The sequence below is a fragment of the Triplophysa dalaica genome, chromosome 20, assembly GCF_015846415.1.
Source record: "Triplophysa dalaica isolate WHDGS20190420 chromosome 20, ASM1584641v1, whole genome shotgun sequence".
Classification (NCBI taxonomy): domain Eukaryota; kingdom Metazoa; phylum Chordata; class Actinopteri; order Cypriniformes; family Nemacheilidae; genus Triplophysa; species Triplophysa dalaica.
The window spans coordinates 8,424,627-8,443,913 of NC_079561.1; the positions used below are offsets into that span (position 1 = coordinate 8,424,627).

General features: G+C 37.2%; 1 protein-coding gene across 2 annotated transcripts in view; it reads right to left on the bottom strand.

Annotated features, from left to right (window-relative positions):
* Positions 1 to 23: 23 nt before the first annotated feature.
* slc2a4rg (SLC2A4 regulator) overlaps positions 24 to 19,287 on the bottom strand; it is a 45,924-nt gene continuing 26,660 nt past the window's right edge. Inside the window, exons 3-9 of one of the 2 annotated variants that reach the window (XM_056732478.1) lie at positions 15,940 to 16,040; positions 11,519 to 11,754; positions 7,180 to 7,280; positions 6,533 to 6,785; positions 4,880 to 4,987; positions 4,017 to 4,138; positions 24 to 3,915 (exon numbers count right to left, since the gene is read on the bottom strand). In XM_056732478.1, the coding sequence (XP_056588456.1) occupies positions 3,804 to 3,915; positions 4,017 to 4,138; positions 4,880 to 4,987; positions 6,533 to 6,785; positions 7,180 to 7,280; positions 11,519 to 11,754; positions 15,940 to 16,040 (1,033 nt within the window). In that variant the 3' untranslated portion in view covers positions 24 to 3,803. The remainder of the gene's footprint in view (positions 3,916 to 4,016; positions 4,139 to 4,879; positions 4,988 to 6,532; positions 6,786 to 7,179; positions 7,281 to 11,518; positions 11,755 to 15,939; positions 16,041 to 19,287) is intronic. The other variant, XM_056732479.1, reaches the window with a different exon arrangement.

Consider the following 19,287-nt stretch of genomic DNA (forward strand, 5'->3'; position numbering starts at 1 on the left):
TTAACTACTGTCAATTTTTTTTTTCTGAAGTCATGTTTATTTAAATCACTACATAACAGCCAGGGTATCACATTCAACAACACAAACCAAACACCTGCAACACCTCCATCCTCTCAGGCACTCACTCAAACCCTGGACATCACACTGTCAACCTCCGAGACAATAATGGTTCCAAAAAAGCAGGATAGTACAAAGATGATACAAGACATGCATCAAAATCTCAATCAATGCACAAAAATGGAGAAAGAAAGAACTGAACATTGGATTGTTAAAATGACAAGACATACTGTATACTGTGAAAAGTAAAAAGAAAACGGGAAAAGACTAGCTCGTTTTGAAAAGATCCTTGTTTAAGAATCATGTGATGCTGTAAATATTGTAATGTATGGTGACAGTCTTCTTTAACACTGAAACGTTTGTAAATATCGCAAAGAAAGAAAAATGTGGAGTTTTTACACACAATTTTTCCTTGGGTGTTTAGCTTAATATCCTGGGAAAGAACCAAAAGGCATTCAGACAAAGGCTCAGACAAACTAACGTGAAATCATCTATGGGAATGTGCAGGGCAGGATGACATCTTGATCCACAGTCACGTCTCTCCTGCCTCACAATAGAACATGCACCATACAAATAATAAAACACACTCGACCACAGATATTGTTTAAAGCATGAAAATATCATAATGTGTATTCAGATTTAAAGTATGTCGACAGAAAATGACGACCAAAAAATAGCCTTGATATGGAAGAAAATATAGGATTGAAAGAAATTTGTGTCAGATGATAAAACAAACAGCCACGACAGATTACAGGCATTTAGTTTTGTAGATTTTACATTCTTTGATGCTTTTTCCCACTTCCCCGAAATATACAATGAATATATAAATGCTATATCCACGATTAAAACAAAAAAGGGAATCTTGCTATTTCTCTCTTTATTGGTTTCCATTCTATATATCGAAGTCTTGTCAAAGCTGCCAGAAAAGTGATTTGGTGAATCTTTTTGATTCCAGGCTAAAAACTCCCCAAAACTACACAATGTTGTCACTGTTTGACTAGTTCAACTCATTTTATGACTTACAGTAAACACAAAAACGCGATGTTTAACAAACGTCGAACACCAACACAGTGATATTTCCAAGAAATGCTGAGCCTGAGGTCAAATCACTGAGGGCAAACCCCCCTTCTGACATCTACTGCAAGACGCAAAACAGGAACGACATTATAAAGTACCGCCAAGTAAGCTTATTAGTTGGGAGGTCGGTGAACAGACCCCATCCCTGACCCAATGAAAAGTTATGGCGGTCACCATACAACCATTAAACTTTTTCTTTTTAAAACTTCAATTTCTGCGTATAAAAACAGTAAATAAAAATATATATACGCTTTGTGCAGTACAAGTTAGTGCAATAAAACTTTTTCCTCTTGTTCTTCTCATTGGCACTTAGTGAAGGTTGAAAGGGACACGCACTTCATTCTGACCAATGGAAAAACGACAGAGCTGTTCTGAGCTGTGATTGGACAAGATGTTTGAGAGGCAAGAAATCCAGCCATATTTGGCCATTTGGTATTACCCACCCAATTGTTTCATAGATTTATAAAAGCTTTTCATGCTACATGCCTTTTTTGGATCTGAAAAACAACATTATTGGGTGTAAAGACTAATTGAATCATTATTATTATATTACATATAGATATTGATTGATATTCATTTTAATAATCGGTCAACATTTTTGACACAAAATGTTTTAATGCTCAACAATTTATGAAATGTACACACCGTCCAATCACAGTGGGCTCAGATGACTCCAAGCATTGTCATGGGGAGCACCTCACATCTGGCTTTGCTCATATTAAATGGCGTCAGATAGCACAGTGTGTATCCACCCAGCTGTATGTACGTACACATGAAGAGTTTGTATCCAAAATGAGATAACTCTGTTTTTACATGTTTCCAAAAATCATATTTTTTATTGTGTTCTCGTGTTTTTATTGTATTTTATTGTTAGTTAGCTTTTTTTGTAGTTATTATGGCTTGAATCAAAAGAAACAGACTGCAGTTTGATTGATATTAATTGGAACGCACAATAAATAACATGATTTCAGATTCATTTTGGAAATAAACTCTTAGACATCACATGATCGCTTGATATGAAAAGCAAAACTTAAGCACAGTGGAAGACACATCAGGATCTACATTCACACAGAAATCTGATATATGGCCATATATTAACATATATATCTATGTAGTTCATACATGTGGTCACATTTCTAGGTTTTTTCTGACACTATGAAGTTCATGTGCAAAGATAAAGCATATTTTCATATATTCACTTGAATAAATGTAGCCATACTTGTGATGTAGGAATCTACTTCAATTCCTATATGATGTAGGAATTCACGTTGAAAACAATGTGTCCTATATTCACTCTCATTTAGGATTTTCACATTTTTATATCTGTGAAATCCATTCATTGAACACACACGTATGCGTACATTCCCAAATATCAGATTTCTGCACGGGACATGTTTTCAGAACTAGGCATTGCTTTGAAAAATAGTGCTGCCGGTCTTTTAATGTTTATCTATGTGCTGCATCAGAAGTAAAGTAAGCCATAACATGGATTTGATTTGCCACAAAGACTCCAAAAGACAAGCAAGAAGTGCGACATTTGTGTGGAAAAGCGTTTGTTTTATGAGGGAATAATATGAGACTGGGATGTCCTGTTTTAGCTGACCAGGCAGAAACTGCATCCTAACGTATTAATATGTCCTAACTGGGCTTTGCGGCTCTCCTCAACAGCAGATTGTCTTGCATTTGAAGGTGAATTTATGGAAGTCACTGTAAAGGTCAAATAAAGTGCCTGCCATTAAATTAATACTGCGGATTGATAGGAATAAACCTGGTAGCTTATAAAGAGGCTGCTTATCTGAAAGGGACTGAATGTGTTTCGGTGCGAGAGGCCATTTTACATTCCTGCACTACAGCTTGTACTGAAGTACACACAGGGCTCTCTGTCAAAGGCTCATTATTCTTTAGAGGTATCAAGACCAAAAATTGTGTTGAATTTTTGTTTTCGTTTTTGACTAGATGCATACTTGCTGTCCACACGAAGGTGCAAAGCGTGAGAGAATCATTTCTGTGATTTCTACGAACAGCATTGCAAAAATTCTGCTTTATCGAGAGAGAAAAGCAAATAATTTTCATGGCTGTTAAAAAGTGCTTATATCAAAAACAAGCGTTAAGTGTAGAAACAGTTTGGCGATTTATAACGTTTGATTTGTTTAAATGATGTTCTGAGACTGTTCACATAAAACTGCTGAGTTGCTAAATACGTGTTCACTTTTGCAACTGTTCAGAGTTTTGAACACTAATAACCGCCATGTATAAAGTCATAAGATCACAGGAAATCTTCAGCTACTGTATTCCAAAGAGCACATAAAATGTGACCGTATAACAAACGGCAAAATCTGCTCCTGACAGTCTCGTTTCTGGATTCCTTATGCACAAACGTCTTTTTGCCTTAATAAAAGAATGCAGCAAAAGCTTTTTATAAAACTTTTTTCACTGTTTTTCCTTTTTTTTTTGTCTTCAGTTTTTAGGAATAAAATCTCAGTGTTCCGCTACGGAAGCTGTAGAAAAAACAAGAGCACCCTCTTGTGGCTCAGAGGAAACAGTGACATTCCCTCAGAAGGACATTATCTCAAGCTCTCAAAGAAAAGTCAATTCTGAGATAAGGCGAGTTAGCAGTGCTAGGTTTCTGGAACACCAGCGATAGAAAAGCACAATGTGAAGGTTAAAGCTCAGTCAGTAAAGCGTTGACAGGCCTTCTTCCAACGGCAAGCCGTGCACCACAGGTCCCTCTTCTCCATGCCGTATACCTTCCGACACTTCTTGGCTTCACCACGGGGTTTCCTGTGGGAGTATTTGGAAGAAAGTTTAGACCAGTTGTGATGCAAGACATGATTTTACGCACTCATGAGTCATGACATGAAATTTGGGAAGGTGCGGGTTACCTGGATGCATTACTTGGTTTGGCAGTGGAGGAGCCGCTGGTGTGTGTTTTGCTGACGGGGGTGTTGTTAACAGGTTGTCTCTTCTCACCGATGCTCACAGTGCGGATTTGAGTCATCGGGCCCTGTGAAGGCAATAAAAGTTGCTTTATTTAAAGGTGCTGTGTGTCATTTTTTTGGTTTTGTGTATTGACAGAAATGCAATAAAATATACATAACTATGTGTTCACAGGTGTATAAAGACCTTACATAATGAAGCGTTATGTTTTTATTATCTTAGAATGGGTTATTTCTATCTAGATACGCCGCGGGTCCCCTTCCATGGAATTCGCCATTTTGTTTCTACACACAACGGACAAACTAAACAGGGCGTGTTTCATAAATACGTTATCTCCTTCACCAAAGACACAACAAAGTGACGTCATCTTCGTTCTGTGCTCCCAAAGGGAGGGGGGGTGGAGTGAGCCGTTGGTTGCAATTCACGACCTCACAGCTAGATGCTGCTAAATCAGAGTAACGTTTGTTTAACCCTTGTTCAACCATTGTGTGGCGTTCAGGTCTGTGAAACTTGTTTTAAATGTTTTCCCAAAAAAATGCACTTGTTTTTAACCTCAGATAATCAACATGTTTCCTTCCCCCATATCACATTTTCATAAAAGAGAACCGTTCTGTCAGGGTTTTGCAAAAGCACCTGAGACAGGAAACCAGAAGCCATGCAAGTGCAAAGACCCCATAGACACAAAGACAAAACGAGGTTCGCGCAAGGTTTAACTGTTTGTTCGAGGTCTGTCTGAGTTGACGCACGCTGTCAACAGTGCCTTAAAGCAACAGAGTGTCGGAAGCAGGACAGAAAGTGGCCATCTCACCGGTAGCGCTTCAAAGATAACAGGGGGCGATTGCCAGGATACACTGATCCTGTCCTCGCTGTGAGGCGGTTCAGAAGGCATGCTGGGAATGCTGACAGGGGTTGTAGCCTGAAAAACACAGTGTGTGTGTAGGAAGCCAGATTAGCAAAGCCGTGCAGAGAGAGACAAAAGAGGATAAACGGTTCATCACAATCTGTTTATTCTCCCATTAACTAACTCAAATCATGAAATGCCAGAGATCACCAAAGGATTTAGAGATGAGAGGTTAGAAAGAGATTGTAAAGCCCTCTTCACATAGAGATCCTGGAAAATACACAGAAAATCTGTCCAGGAATTTGTCCCGGAATCGTCCCAAGCTAGTATTTTTGCAACATAGCCTAACTTCAATACATAGGGCACGGTATAAAAACATTAAGTGATATCATGTACAAAAATGTGAGTTTGAAAATAAGCTGATGGTTTTTTAAAAGAAAGTTTTTTAGAAAAGTTTTTAGCATTTAGATTTTGTAATTGTTTTCAAATAAACTCACGCACATTGAATGAAAAACCTGTTAATACTATGGCAAGCCAAATTAGCTTTTAATTATTCTCAGGATATGAATTTTTGAACAACAATCAACAATTACATTTTTACTATTAAAAATGATCAATTTTGAAATCAAGAATAGAATTTCTACTTGTAACGATTACTATTTTTGATATCAGTAATAACATTTTCACTAGTAAAAATGTAAATTCCTGATATCAACAATGACGTCATCACTCATGACATCACTCACGTCATGTCAAAATTGAATTTCAACTAGTAATTCGTAATACGCAATTCTTGAAATCTGTTATTGCATTTTTACCAGTTTAATATCACTATAGTCTGCCAATCAAATTCTATTTCAGATATCAATAATCTATTTCTTACATGTTAAAAATCTTATTTCAGATATCAGAAATGCAATTCTTACTAGTAAAAACATAATTTCTATATCAAAAATTTAATTGTTACTATTAAAAATGTAAATTCCTGATATCGAGAATTCAATTTTAACTATTTGAAATGCTCATTCTTGATATCTATAAATGAATTTAAACATGTTGCATTTGGTATTTGTGATATCAGGAATCATTTTATTAATTCGATTTCAATATATGTATTTCATGTTTTTGAAATGCTTTGTTTATTGAAACGAAACTGCACACGTTTCCATTAACCGTAAAGTTTGCCATTATAATTGTCAGATCAAGAGCAGGGTGCTGTGTGAGGTGGTGTCCTGTAGGCTACACTATAACCTTTCTGTTGTTTAAACTTGGTGAAGTGATATGGAAATGTGATGAGGTCAGCAGACCTGGAACACCTTCATAGGTGTGCATATAACTGATAGTTAATGCATAGCCACGTTTGTCAACCAATCAGATTGAAGCATTCAACAGCCCCGTGGTATAAATGTGTTAATGACTAACAAAGAGCCCTTGTGTATTCTTCATGAAACAATGTGATATAAAATAAACACACACACACAAATACACAAAGCATCAGTGATGAGTGTTCAATCTCTAATCAAACACCATGAGAAACTGTGTAAGCACTCCACTGTTTACTGATGTAATTATAGGTTGTGTTTGAAAATGAATAAGATTGGAAAAACATTGAGACATTACCTGGTAAGCGTGGTCTGTGTGGATGTGGCAAAGCGCGGACGGCGCTGATTGACTGAGGGGGGTGATCACGTGGGCGCGCTCAAATCGAGATGCATCACAAATCAAGACAGGGAACACAGGGGGAGGCCCGGATGTAGTGGGAGAGGTGGGCGTGAGGCTGGACAACCCCTCCGACAGAGTATCCATGTTCACCTCGATTTCAGAATAATAAAAATCCTCCTCGCCATCGCTGTAGTCTGAATCTCCATTTCGTCTGAAAGCACACACGTGAACAAGGGGTTGAAAGAAAATGGTGTTTGCTGGATCAACTCTTCCACACACTTCAGCAGACAGCCACCAGGGGGCAGCAGTGCCAACATCATAAAAGTTTGAATTCGCATGGGAAGGTCAGGTAGCAACAAGAGGCTATAAAAACCATCTTACTCCTGCTATCAGAATGTGTTTCTCTCTCGAGCTCCTGTTATGGTGCTCAACATGGAAGAGGAGCCCGAGATGTCATCCTCAGACTGATAAAAAACAAGATCTTTTTTCACATAAAAGTTAACATTTAGTTCACCCCATTATTTTGTTAAACTTCCCTGTATAAAAGCCCTTCTTTATCACAAACATCTCTCTGGTGTGTGTGTGTTTGTTTGAAAGATGCTCACCCCAGGTGGACGGTGCGGATGTGCCGTTGGATCCCTGAGGACGTGCTGAGGACTTTTTCACAGTTCTTCCACAGGCACTTGAACATCACCTTCATGGAGTTCTAGAGACACAAACAACAGGATTTGCATTTATTAAACTTAATAACATATTTCAAATTTTAGGTAGCTTAAGGTTCTATGTGAATCTCAATTGGTGCTGTGTAAAGCCACATTGAGCACCGTTTTTGAGAAAACTCAAATTATAATAGTGGGAAAGAGATAGTTAATGAGGAGGAAAATAGTAGATAAAACTAAGTATGGAATAGAGATCTTGAGTATTTACAGTCACGGCAGATAACAACAAAGGTTTCATAGGCCTCAAGTGTACGAGCAGCAGAAATTCCCTCCAGTCCTCTGCTGCTCCACAGGTACCAAATTGTTTTACTGCTGCAATATAACAACTATTAAAAAACTAATGATGCATGTGACAAATGATTCAAACCTCTCATACTATATTCATATTCTCCTGTCACCTTTAACACAAGTATAGTTCTGTGGGTCTTGTGTTTCACTTCTCTTTCTTCTCTGATGTGAGCATTTCAAATTAAATTTATATACATCCGCGGTAAAAAATGAATAGACCATTCCAAATATTTATTTAATCATCATTTCAAGATGTTTTGTGGCCATTCCAGTTCAGTGTCTGTTAAATTTCAACAAAATCAAACCTCTGGAGTGACAAAGTCATCCAACTGGAATGTGAAAGACTGACGGCATGACAAGACACATTAAAACAGTGATAAAAATCCAGGTTATCACATACATTTTTTTTTTTTGAACTTTTCCTTTATACATGTACAATATGACTGTTGTATTGCTTGAAAGTGAATATGAACTTATATTATATATTAAATATGAACAGTATTTGAGGTCTGAAAAAATACAGAGCATCTTTTCTGTTATTTTGACCTGTTTCTCGAGTTTTAATTTTCTGTAAATAAATGCAAATTTCTGAGAAATATTGTTTTAAGTTCACAGAATAAAACAAAAGTGATAATTTTACCTGAATTCAAAACAACTGTAATCTTTTAAATAGGTTTTTATTCACAAGTCATGGTGTGCCAGGTAAAAAGTACATTTTGATCCCTGGGTATAGTTGAGAGTAGTCTAGAAAATAAATTGTGTGTGAAATTATACAATAAAATATAATTCCATGTATATGTTATAAACTTCACATCGGATCATGATCAATCTACTGTATCAGGTCTGATTTTGCAAAAATGACTGCCCGGCTAAAACATTTACATTGTGACGACGTGCCTGGACCGGACCACATTTGTTGCCACGATGAACCATAATTAAGTTCCAGCGACGCAACTTTGTGATATCATATTCGTTGTGATGACATAACATTTGATGTTGTTGGGACATGGTGTTTACCTGGAACGTACCATATTCGTTGCAGCGATATACCAAATAACATTTCTGGTAAGTCATGAGCATGTCCTAATAACCAAACAGTCACATTGTAAAAATCTTTTTTTCCTTTACATGGAGTATTACATTTATTTGTGATTTAATCCATAGACCAGTACATCACATCGCTACAACGTTCTCCATGGGATTAACTCACGACGTTATTTGAGGAATTGGCTAGGACACAAACCCTTACCCACAAAGTAATGTCATGGTGACCAAATGAAGACGAACTGGCGACGTCGTCAGAGCGTACTGTGTTAGCCGGGTGTACATCAAGTCTTGCATATTTCGTGTAGGATTGTCCCAGTTTTTACTGAGAGCTATTATGAAAACTTATCAACTTATTATAAAAGTTAAATGATCAAAAAGTGAGCTGGGATTCTTCAAGAGTATTAATATCATGTTTCTCAATATAATTGTCTTCATGATTTCCTACAAACTCAGACAGAAATTGAATCTGTGAGAAAAAAATGACAGCATAAGCTATGTAACTACAACACGCCTGGGCCTGTTCATTGCCGTCAATAGAGAGGATGAGGTGTGCGTCTCCACACACAAACACCCATGCGCTTGCGCACACACAACTGTTCTGTACAGAAGATATTAACCCTTACCAGACACTTACAAATGTCTACAAATATTTCCTATCAAGTACCCAACTGATGTCATAACAGAGAGTAAATATAAGTTCATACCAAAGACGACAACAATAACTACTTTACGAAGTTTTAAAAAATGTTCTAAATTTAAGAAAATGGCAAAGTCAACTCCACAACTATAGCAATTTTCGTCTAATATACTTAGCATTAGCATTCTTGGTGTGAATGGACCTTAGCACTTGAAAGTGAGCTCCCAGAGTGACAGAAGTGAATGTTTCCATCTACTTTTATGAATGAAGAGCCAGCGCTCTTGAGTTACATTTCACCCAGCTTCTCAACATTTGGCTCGGATCAGTTGATTTCTCGTCTATTTGTGACTCACACATTCTAAGTGGTTTTAATTTTTATAACACAACATGCACGCAGGACTCCTGAGCCACCAGCACTTTTGCTTAAAGGGACAGTTCAGCCAAAAATGAAAATTCTATCATCATGTATTCCATCTTTAGCAGAACACAAAAGATGTTTGAACAATCTTCATAAACAAACAACATGACACCCATTTGACTTACATCATATAGGCTGAAAACCACTCAAACACAACACATTTCTCAAAGTATCTTCTTTCATGTTCCACTGATCAGCCATATAACGCTTTTGACTGACATGAGGGTAAATTAATGGCAGTATTTTTATTTTGGGATGAACTATCCCTTTAAGACGAGCACTAGCAGTATGGGGCACATTCATCTCATACACAGAGAAACCAAAAAGCAACTAAAAACACTCAATGTTCCCAAATGTGACCCTGGACAACAAAACCAGTCTTAAGTCTATTAAGTCTACATTTTTAGCAATCGCCAAAATTACATTGTATGGGTAAAAATTACCGATATTTCTTTTATGCAAAAAATCATTAGGATATTAAGTAAAGATTATGTTACATTAAGATATTTTGTAAGTGTCTTACTGTAAATGTATAAAAACATTATTTTTGTGAGTGGATGGCCTGCTCAGATTAACAACTTCAAAGGCGATTTTCTCAATATTTTGCTTTTTTGCACCCTAAGATTCCAGCTTTGTAAACAGTTGTTGTTCCGCCAGATAGTGTCCTATCCTAACAAACCATATAGCAATAGAAAGCTTATTTCTTCAGCATTCAGATGATGTAAAAATCTCAATTACGAACAATTGACCCTTAAGGGGTCTTAAGGTGTCTTCCAGGGTCACAAATGAGCCTTACCAGGACATTAAAATCTTAATAGAATTTCATCATATGTTACATCCTGTTTTCCATCCTCTATTTGCAATTGCAAAATCAACGTATTGAGAAATATTCATATTTTTAGGTTTAACTTTCCCCTTTTCTCCTGAGAGATAAAGTCTTGAAAAATGTGTATAAACCCACTATGCATGTGTGAACAGGATTGGCAAAATACATCTGAATCGGAAATCCCCCCAAATACAACCCCATCCACTACGAACACACATTCTCGGCCACTCCTAAAACAAGGTGAATGCTTTCCTGATTTTAAACCACATTCATTCTGGAGTGACTCCAGATTTTCCTTAAGAAAAACAGAAGAGGGAAAAAGAAAGGAGAGAAAGCAAACATTCCATCACTTTCTGAAGCGAGAAGGTGACAAGACTCATTGTGTGAGTGTTGAGCTGATGTGTTTAACAGAGCTCTTATATTACGGTCTGGTCACTCATTAAAGTCCCAGTATGGAACTGTACACTTGGAACAGCTACAAAATAATGTTTGCAAGGGGCTTAGCAGGTTTTGTTCACACTATGTCCATTTCAGAAGTGGTTTGCTTATATTATGTATGTGGGGCACCGTATTAAAGATTTTTCCCCTGTTGGGCCAGTAGTTCAAATTGATACTTGCCCTGCTAACTTTTATTACTAATTTGTTACTGGTCCCGATACGTTTATTTGGCAGATGCTTTTATCCAAGTGACTTACAAAAGAGGGAGCATGTCAAGGAGCGCAGGTTGTCTTTGTTTTATCATAGCCATACATTCTTATAAGTGCCAGAAAAATGTCAAATTTGGTACTTTCTCCGTTTTATCAGTTTCTTTACATTTATTTAAGGTTTTTCTTTATGCATATGTTGTGACACATGATTTCAACCCCTACAAACCTTCCAAGTCTATCATTAGTCATTCACAATTACATAACACCTCATCTGTGTACAAGGTTATATAATATGACCTTGGAGACCTTTAAATTCAAGCAGTTCACTTTGTTTACTCATAAGCTGTGACCCATAGCCCTACCTTTCGTTTCCGGGGGATGGGGTCCTCAAACAGGAAGTGTGTACTCTCAGTTTCCTCAATGTTGTCATCACTCTGAGAGGAAAGCAGGAAGTTCTTGCAGGCGTCATTGGTGAGAGGTGGGGATGGGGTGGAGGGCACTGATTGGTCACTGGTGTCCCAACTCCAGTTCCCACTGGTGGAGCTGCTATAGCTGGCCGACAGGCTTTCCTTCCAGCCCTTAGCAGCCAGCTCTACACCTGGACATAAAACACAGAGATTAAACACTTGTCTGAGAGATACGAACTGTATGTATAAAATAGAATCAAACAAAAATCACAGCAACTTATAAATATGTCTAAATACTGAAATAAAATGTTTTAGCTATATTATCCAACTCTGAAAACGTATCCTACGAAACAGACTTTAAAAACGAATTGGTCAGAGTTTAGATATGCTGTTGTTATATAATGCATTTTTCAGCTTTTTAGTTGCATCACGTGGTGTGAACAGAAAGGTAAACAAAACTTAAAAAAAGACTGACGTCAATGCATGCTATAATTTTCCATCAGTTTCACACCTTCTTTTTTTCCCTTTACTTTTATTTTTAAATGAATGTTTTATAAATTGCTTCACCTGACCTCATCATGTTAGACACACCCTCATGTTATTACTGTACTTGTAGATGTTTTTCCAAAAGTAATTGAGGTGAAGCAAGTTTACACTTTAAAAATGCACCAATTATCAACTTGTCGTTGATACATCAAAGAAGTTGAATAATCACAGTAGGAAAAACGACAATGGTAGTCAAAAGTGCCCCAGATCTGTTTGCTTTCCTACTATATTCTTTTGTGTTCCACGGAACAAAAAATAAAAAGTTATTTTTCCTATTATGATCGTGAATGGCATCCAAGAACTGTTCGGTTCAAAGCATTCTTCCAAATCTCTTCCTCTGTGTTCATCAGAACAGACAAAATTTGTACAAGTTCAAACAACTTGAGGGTGAGTAAATGAAGAATTTTCATTGTTGGGTGAACTGTTCCTTTAAATTCACGACACATTGTTCAGCAACGGTACAAAGTGACTTTGTAAGACCTTAAACCAGCCAAACACTACCATTTCACGACCCCTGACCTCTTAAGATTCGGGTCTAAGTTCTTTTAACGTGTGAACACTTGCCAAGCATTAGCGCAAGGTTTTAGTTAACAATGACTTGCAGTACACAAATTACAGGAACAAAGCCCCTAGAGCGACACTGATGCCAATATCTTCAAATGAGTGTACCTTTGTGAATAAGGATGGAGGTTTATTCTTCACTATCTGTCTAATTTCTCCATTACAGTGTGAAGTGTTCTGCTTTCCTTAAACTTGAACCAAACCGTTCTTTGCCACCATTTATGCTTTATACGCTTCTTTGTTCTATTGAACACAAAAGAAGATATTTTGGAGAATGTAGTAAAGCAAACAGTTCAGGGGCACTTTGACTACCATTGTAACATTTCCTTCTATGGTAGTGGCCAAGAATTGTTTGGTTACAAGCATTCTTCCAAATATCTTTCTTGGTGTTCATCAGAACAAAGACATTTATTAAATGGATGGTGAGTAAATTAAGAGAGAATTTTCATTTTTGGGTGGAGTATCATTTTAAGTTGTGTAACTGCGTTAGTATGCAAATTCTAATAACTTTACATGACAATCTATACTGTTCGTAAATTATAAAATATTGTAAAACAATTAAGCATTTTGTATACACCAAATGCAGTTTCTTTATATTTCCAGTACTTTTGTATATTCCCGCATTCCAGGACAACCGAGTGGGCCAGTTGTCAGTCTGGGTGGACCACTGTCACTCTGTCCTTACACGACCACACCTCTGCCCTGTAGTCAAGTGGTTTAGGGGTTAAGTGCCTGACTTAAGGGAACAATAGTGAAAAAAACGACATCTGGGGTCAAACTTACTTGGGAAACTACAGCCATGATGTTAACAACCACTAAATACCATCATCACCTCACTGTAAAACCAGCTCTAACTCTTATTATTATCTTGGTTGGTGTAATATCAAGTAGTCATATTAGGTAATATTTTTGGGTTAAATTAATCCATGTTTCCTCATAAAGCCTTATTAAGGTTCCCTGACATACATTTTTACAGCACTATTTTATTTTCTCGCCTCACCTTTATAATGTGCAGGTATTAAGTCTGTAATTTCTCCAAGGAGTGATTTCTTTGCAGACAGTGGTGATGTTATAAAACAATAAAAACAAAACAAGCCCACCCGCTAAGTGTCAGATTAAACATATTATAGAGCTTTAGCCCATGCAAAACTGGGAGTTCTGGGTGGTTTCCACTGCATTGCTTTCCTGTTGCTAGAGTTATTAGGCAGATGTTTCTATTCCAGAGTCCACCCTAAAGTCTGTTATATTTTGATCTCTAGATATCAGATGAGTGTTCATGAACTGAAGACCGAGGCAACAATCTCATGGGTAAGATGTGTGTAAAGGATTGTTCACTCAAAAATGAAAATTCTGTCGTCATTTACTCACCCGCGGGTTGTTTCAAACCTATATTAATGTAATTTTTTTGTTCAGTTGAGCCGAAATTGAGATATTTTGAAGTACTTAGGAAGACAGTTCTGGGGCACCTTTGACTAGTACTACCATTTATTTTTTTCTACTATGGCAGTCAATGTCAAAGAATTGAAAATTCCTAACATTCTTCCAAATATCTTTCTCTGTATTCATCAGAAGTATACAGGTATGAAATGACATCAGGGTGAGCTAATGATGACAGAATTTTCTTTTTTGATGAACTATAACTTTAAGCAGACCCATAAAAAAATAGTTTGAACAATACTCTCAGTTTCGTTGGGGTCATAAGATTATTAAAAAAATGTCAGTACAGATGCAATAAAGAATACTTTCACCAAAGTCCTGTCAGCATTAAAATTTCTGTTCTCTTTAAAACAGCACTCTTAGGTTACACTGATATAAACAAAACCAGTGTTTGCTTTAAAGGTCTAATTAATCATTGATGAAAAAACGTCTAGTGTCGCATAACTTCTATTGAGTTGTAAAGAAAGTTGTAAAAACACCAGAAGGGCCTCTTTCAAAAATCCATGTGCATACTTTTGGTTTTTGAACCCAGAATTGAAGCAAGGACTGGTCACAACAAACCCAACTCAAATATTTGCGTGATTGTTCTTGTCATTGTTTTAAAGGGAATATATAATAGAAAACGTTTCCACAGAAATAGGATACATACTGTAGATATTGTGTACACAATGGGGTCCAAAAGTATGAGAACAAATCTAATGTATAGGCCAAATAAAGGCTATTCAATAAAGGAGAGTGCTCCATTATTATCTTAGTTTGCTAATTTACTTGTTTTGCTCAATTTTATTTTAAATTGTATTGTGCTTTGTTGGTATAATGGAATGCTTATTGTTTCATCTCAAAAAGCAAGACAAAATATAGAAATGCAAATTTTGATCGTTCAGATTATGCAATAGTGAAAAATTAGCAATACAACCATAAAAAATTGGAAAGACCGTGTTCGGTGTACATTGTTCAAGTGTCACTTTGTATTGTGATTCGGCCAAGAATTTTCATTTCGCTGCATCTCTACTTGAAACCTTTAGTAATATTGTAAGTGGATTCTGGGAAACATGTACATTTCTTCCAAATGTAGAACATGGCTCCTGTATAGTCTCACAATAATAACAATGTTGTGAAAGAACACAGGAATAATTATTAAAGCTTCAATGCATAACTTTTGCCTCTCACAATTTCTGTTTAAAACCTAAAATTGCAGGTTTCTTTACACATCTTCATAAGAGTGTGTTCTAGTCAAATGATTCCAAACAAACATTTCCTGCAAATTGTACACATCATCTGAAATTATAGCTCATTATTATAAACTTACTCAGAATAAGAAGACAAATTTTATGTAGTTGCTCAATAACAGTTTTTTCTTTTTCATATTTATTCTACTTTGAACAAAAATTTGATTTAAGGATTGAATGTGTGTAACGTTTTTTCAATGTCAAAATACCTTTTATCGAAATTTAAGTGTAAATGCTGTGTTTCAGTGTCACTATCAAAACTGCCCTGTTTGTTCAAGCGTCAAGACGACCATCCCATCATTTGCTAATCCACCAAATGGAAGCCAGGGGAACGTTCCGGCAACCTCTTTATAACTTTGCGATTCCGTCTGGTGATGCTAGCGTTGCAGAAATTAGACTTCGGCTTCTTGTTTTTAAAACTGTGAGCGAGCAGAAGGCTCGGAGGAAAAACTTGTGGAGGCTGAAAGATTGTTTGATTGGCAGCCGTTCAACACAAACACTCTGTGATCTTTCGGTTAAAAAGATGGCAAGTGTTCCTGTACATGGATATGCGTGGTAGCTCAGAGGTTGGGAGATGTGGGCGGGGTCAGGGCGGAGCCTAACCTGAGATGCCGGAGGAGGGGTTGAGCACCAACGGGCTGGTGGACAACGTTGTCAGGACGGTGGCGGCCATCACCTCCTTATCAGCGTGCCCAGAAGGCCTCCTGTTAAAAGAAAGAGAAAAATATAAGTTTTCCAGTCACTGACATGTTAAGTCGTGGACAAAACTACAATCAATTACGTCAACCCGATCCAGATGTTTAGTCAAGTATAAGCATAAAGCAACACACATCTGTAAGGTGGGACACACGCCCAGACCCTGTATCTCCTTTGGCTCTTGACCTGCACAACCGTTTTCTGTCTTCACCAGACCGGAGCCCACAGTAAACACTAAGTTTGACGGTTATCTTGGCTCCCTAGACTGCTAAACTCATCTCCCAATGGAAAAATCCCAAGCAAGTAATAAAGACTGAACGAGTCCTAGAGCTCGGCATCTGGTGTATACCCACACAGCACAGCTAGACTATCAACTGTATTTATTCAGTGTGTGGGAGACGTTTACTTGTGTTTGTAAATCAACACCAGGATTTAGAGTGCGGTTGAATGAAACGGCGTGTTAACCGTTTAATGGTTCACTCGCAGGTGAGACTGAGGTATTTCTATATTTTGAGCTGTTTATTTACAAAGCGTGTACATGATTGATAGTGTTTTATTGGACTGCAGAAACAAAAGAACAGTACCAGGATCCTGAACTTTTGCAGTTCTTTTAAATCTCATTTTAGGTTTTGCTTTACATACTTTTGTCCTGGTTTTAAATACATATTTCTTTAAAGGGGTCATATGGGGGAAATACGTGTTTTTCTGTGTCTTTGGTGTGTTATAAGTTGCCCATGCATGTATTAGACACGTAAAATTGCAAAAATGTAAGTGTTGGAACAAAAGATGCATTCTATCTAAAAGTGAATGCTAACCCAGACCTGCCTGAAACGCCTTGTGTAACCACACCCCCACGCATGTACGTCACTTTGTGGTTTGATTTGACTAAGACAGCCCAAATGTATACGCAAGTAAGGTGGGCGGTCTTGTAAATCTCATTGTACCGTCGCAGCCTGATGTTCTGAATATGGTAAGAGGCGTTACATTTCCGTGCAGTATTCGACAAATCACTACAGACTAGTGACCTGGCCAATCATAGCACACCTCGCTTTTCAGAGCGATGAGCTTTGTAAAATATCATCGCGTTTCAGAGAGGCGGAGCAACGAGGAGATACAAACATGCACGGTATGTGGAAAATACAGCGTTTTTCAACCTTAAATCGTGTATACACATTGTATTACATCTAAAGCAAACAATAAAATTCATTTTAGCAGAGTCAACTGACCCCTTTAAATTAGGAAAAATTACAATGGTAGACAAAAGTGTCCCCGAATTGTTTGCTTTCCTACACTCTTCACAATGTCTTCCTTTGTGTTCAACAGAACACAAAAATATATAAAGCGATTTTTACTGCTGTTGTAGTCAATGGTAGCCAAGAACTGTTTGGTTACAATCATTCTTCCAAATATCTCTCTCTGTGTTCATCAGAACAAAGAAATGTAAACAGATTTGATAGAACTTGAGGGTGAGTTATTGAAGAGAAATTTTTTATTTTTGGTTGACCTGTCCCTTCAACAAATCAATTCTTATGCAACGAACCAGGTTAAAATAACATAACCAAAATTATCCTATGATAAACTGGATGTGACAACAACACACAAAATAAAAAAAAGGTGACAAATCCCAAGACAAACTACGTGCACTTGACTATGTCTACAGGAACCCTTTAAGGGATTTCTTTCCAAACACAACTTGTTGGTTCTGCTTTATGCTTAATTGTCTGCTAAAATTCTTACAAATAAATGACTAGTGATTTAAATCTGAATCTGTTCCTCACACAAAGCTGCAGTATTGTAGGACAATATGCAAACTGTTTTTGTTTCCATTCTTGGGTTTCATTTCTTCAAGCTATTTTGTCAACACGTGTAGTAGTATTAGGGGTTAAGCAGAAGTTTCTGGTAATAAGATTCTTCCCTCTGTCAAACACAGCAGCACTCATCTAACAACAGAATACACAATGGTAAACTGTGTCTCTGTTATATAATCAAAAAAATCCCACTCACACTCCCTCATAATTTTATGAAATATGCTCTCTCTGCTTCTCTCTCTCTCTCTCTCTCTCACACACACACACACACACATAGAGACACACACAAACACCGGGTTCCTCCTCCCACCCCTGCAACCAGAGCAAACTAGTTTGGAGTTGTTCTCTAAGCCAAGCCCAGAGACTTGGCAGGGCTGTCAAACTATTTTCCTTTATCTGGGTCAACTTCCAAAAAATGTATCTCCTCAAAAATTGAAGACCAAAGCAACCGTGCAGTGGATGAGAAGCAGACAGACTGAAGAGCATACATAAAATATGAAGCAAATACTTTGTTATGCCACAATGTGTCAAGAGTTGAAAACTGTGAAATTTTTTAATGAGCAAAATATAGGAGAATAGAAAGAAGAACGGAGAAAGAACGCTGTTTATTACTCACGGGAAAACTTCGGTATTTTTGTGTGAGTGCCGGGATTCAGTTCTATTCTCGTCTTACATCGACTTTGTATGTGATTTAAACTCGCGCAAAGAGCTTAATTCACGTTTGTTGTGAACCCAGTGTAAGAGATACAGACATAATCCATCACTACAGAGAGTAACAAAGTGTGTGTGGTTTTTGACTGAATGAAACTGCAAACACAAACCTACATATTATGTACATTAACAAAAATCTGCTCTAGACAAACATCTAAATCAGGATTTCATATAGGCTTTATAGGCATTCATACAAAACTAATTATAAGTTTATAAAACATTACACAGTTTTAAGAATGAAAAAAAAACATTTACTTCATTTACAAATAGTTTTGACGTCTCTAATTGGAGGGTTAGTCAGATTTGTTCACTTTTGTGGCCAATTTAATCTCCAAAGTATACGTACGTAAACACACACACACACACACACACACAATCAAAAAGATTTGATTTAGAGAGACTCGCAGTTGAATTTCAAGCAGATTTAAACACCAAACATGTTTTTTTCTAGACGTTTCCCTCCCACGCTGTTTCTCACACACCGCCTGCTTTCCTGACACAGAGCATTCCCGCTTCTCCACGCTTTTCCCGAAAAAGCTCTTTATCACGTTCAGTTGCATGATTCATGCTTTACCATTTTCACACACACACGCATTCATAAACAGGCTTTCAGCTTATCATTGAATGTGTGGAAGAGAGAGAGAAAGAGAGAGAGAGAGAGAGAGAGAGAGAGAGAGAGAGAGGTACCAAAGAGTTAGTCATCTAGTTTTTTTCTTCAAGACTGTCCATAACTTCT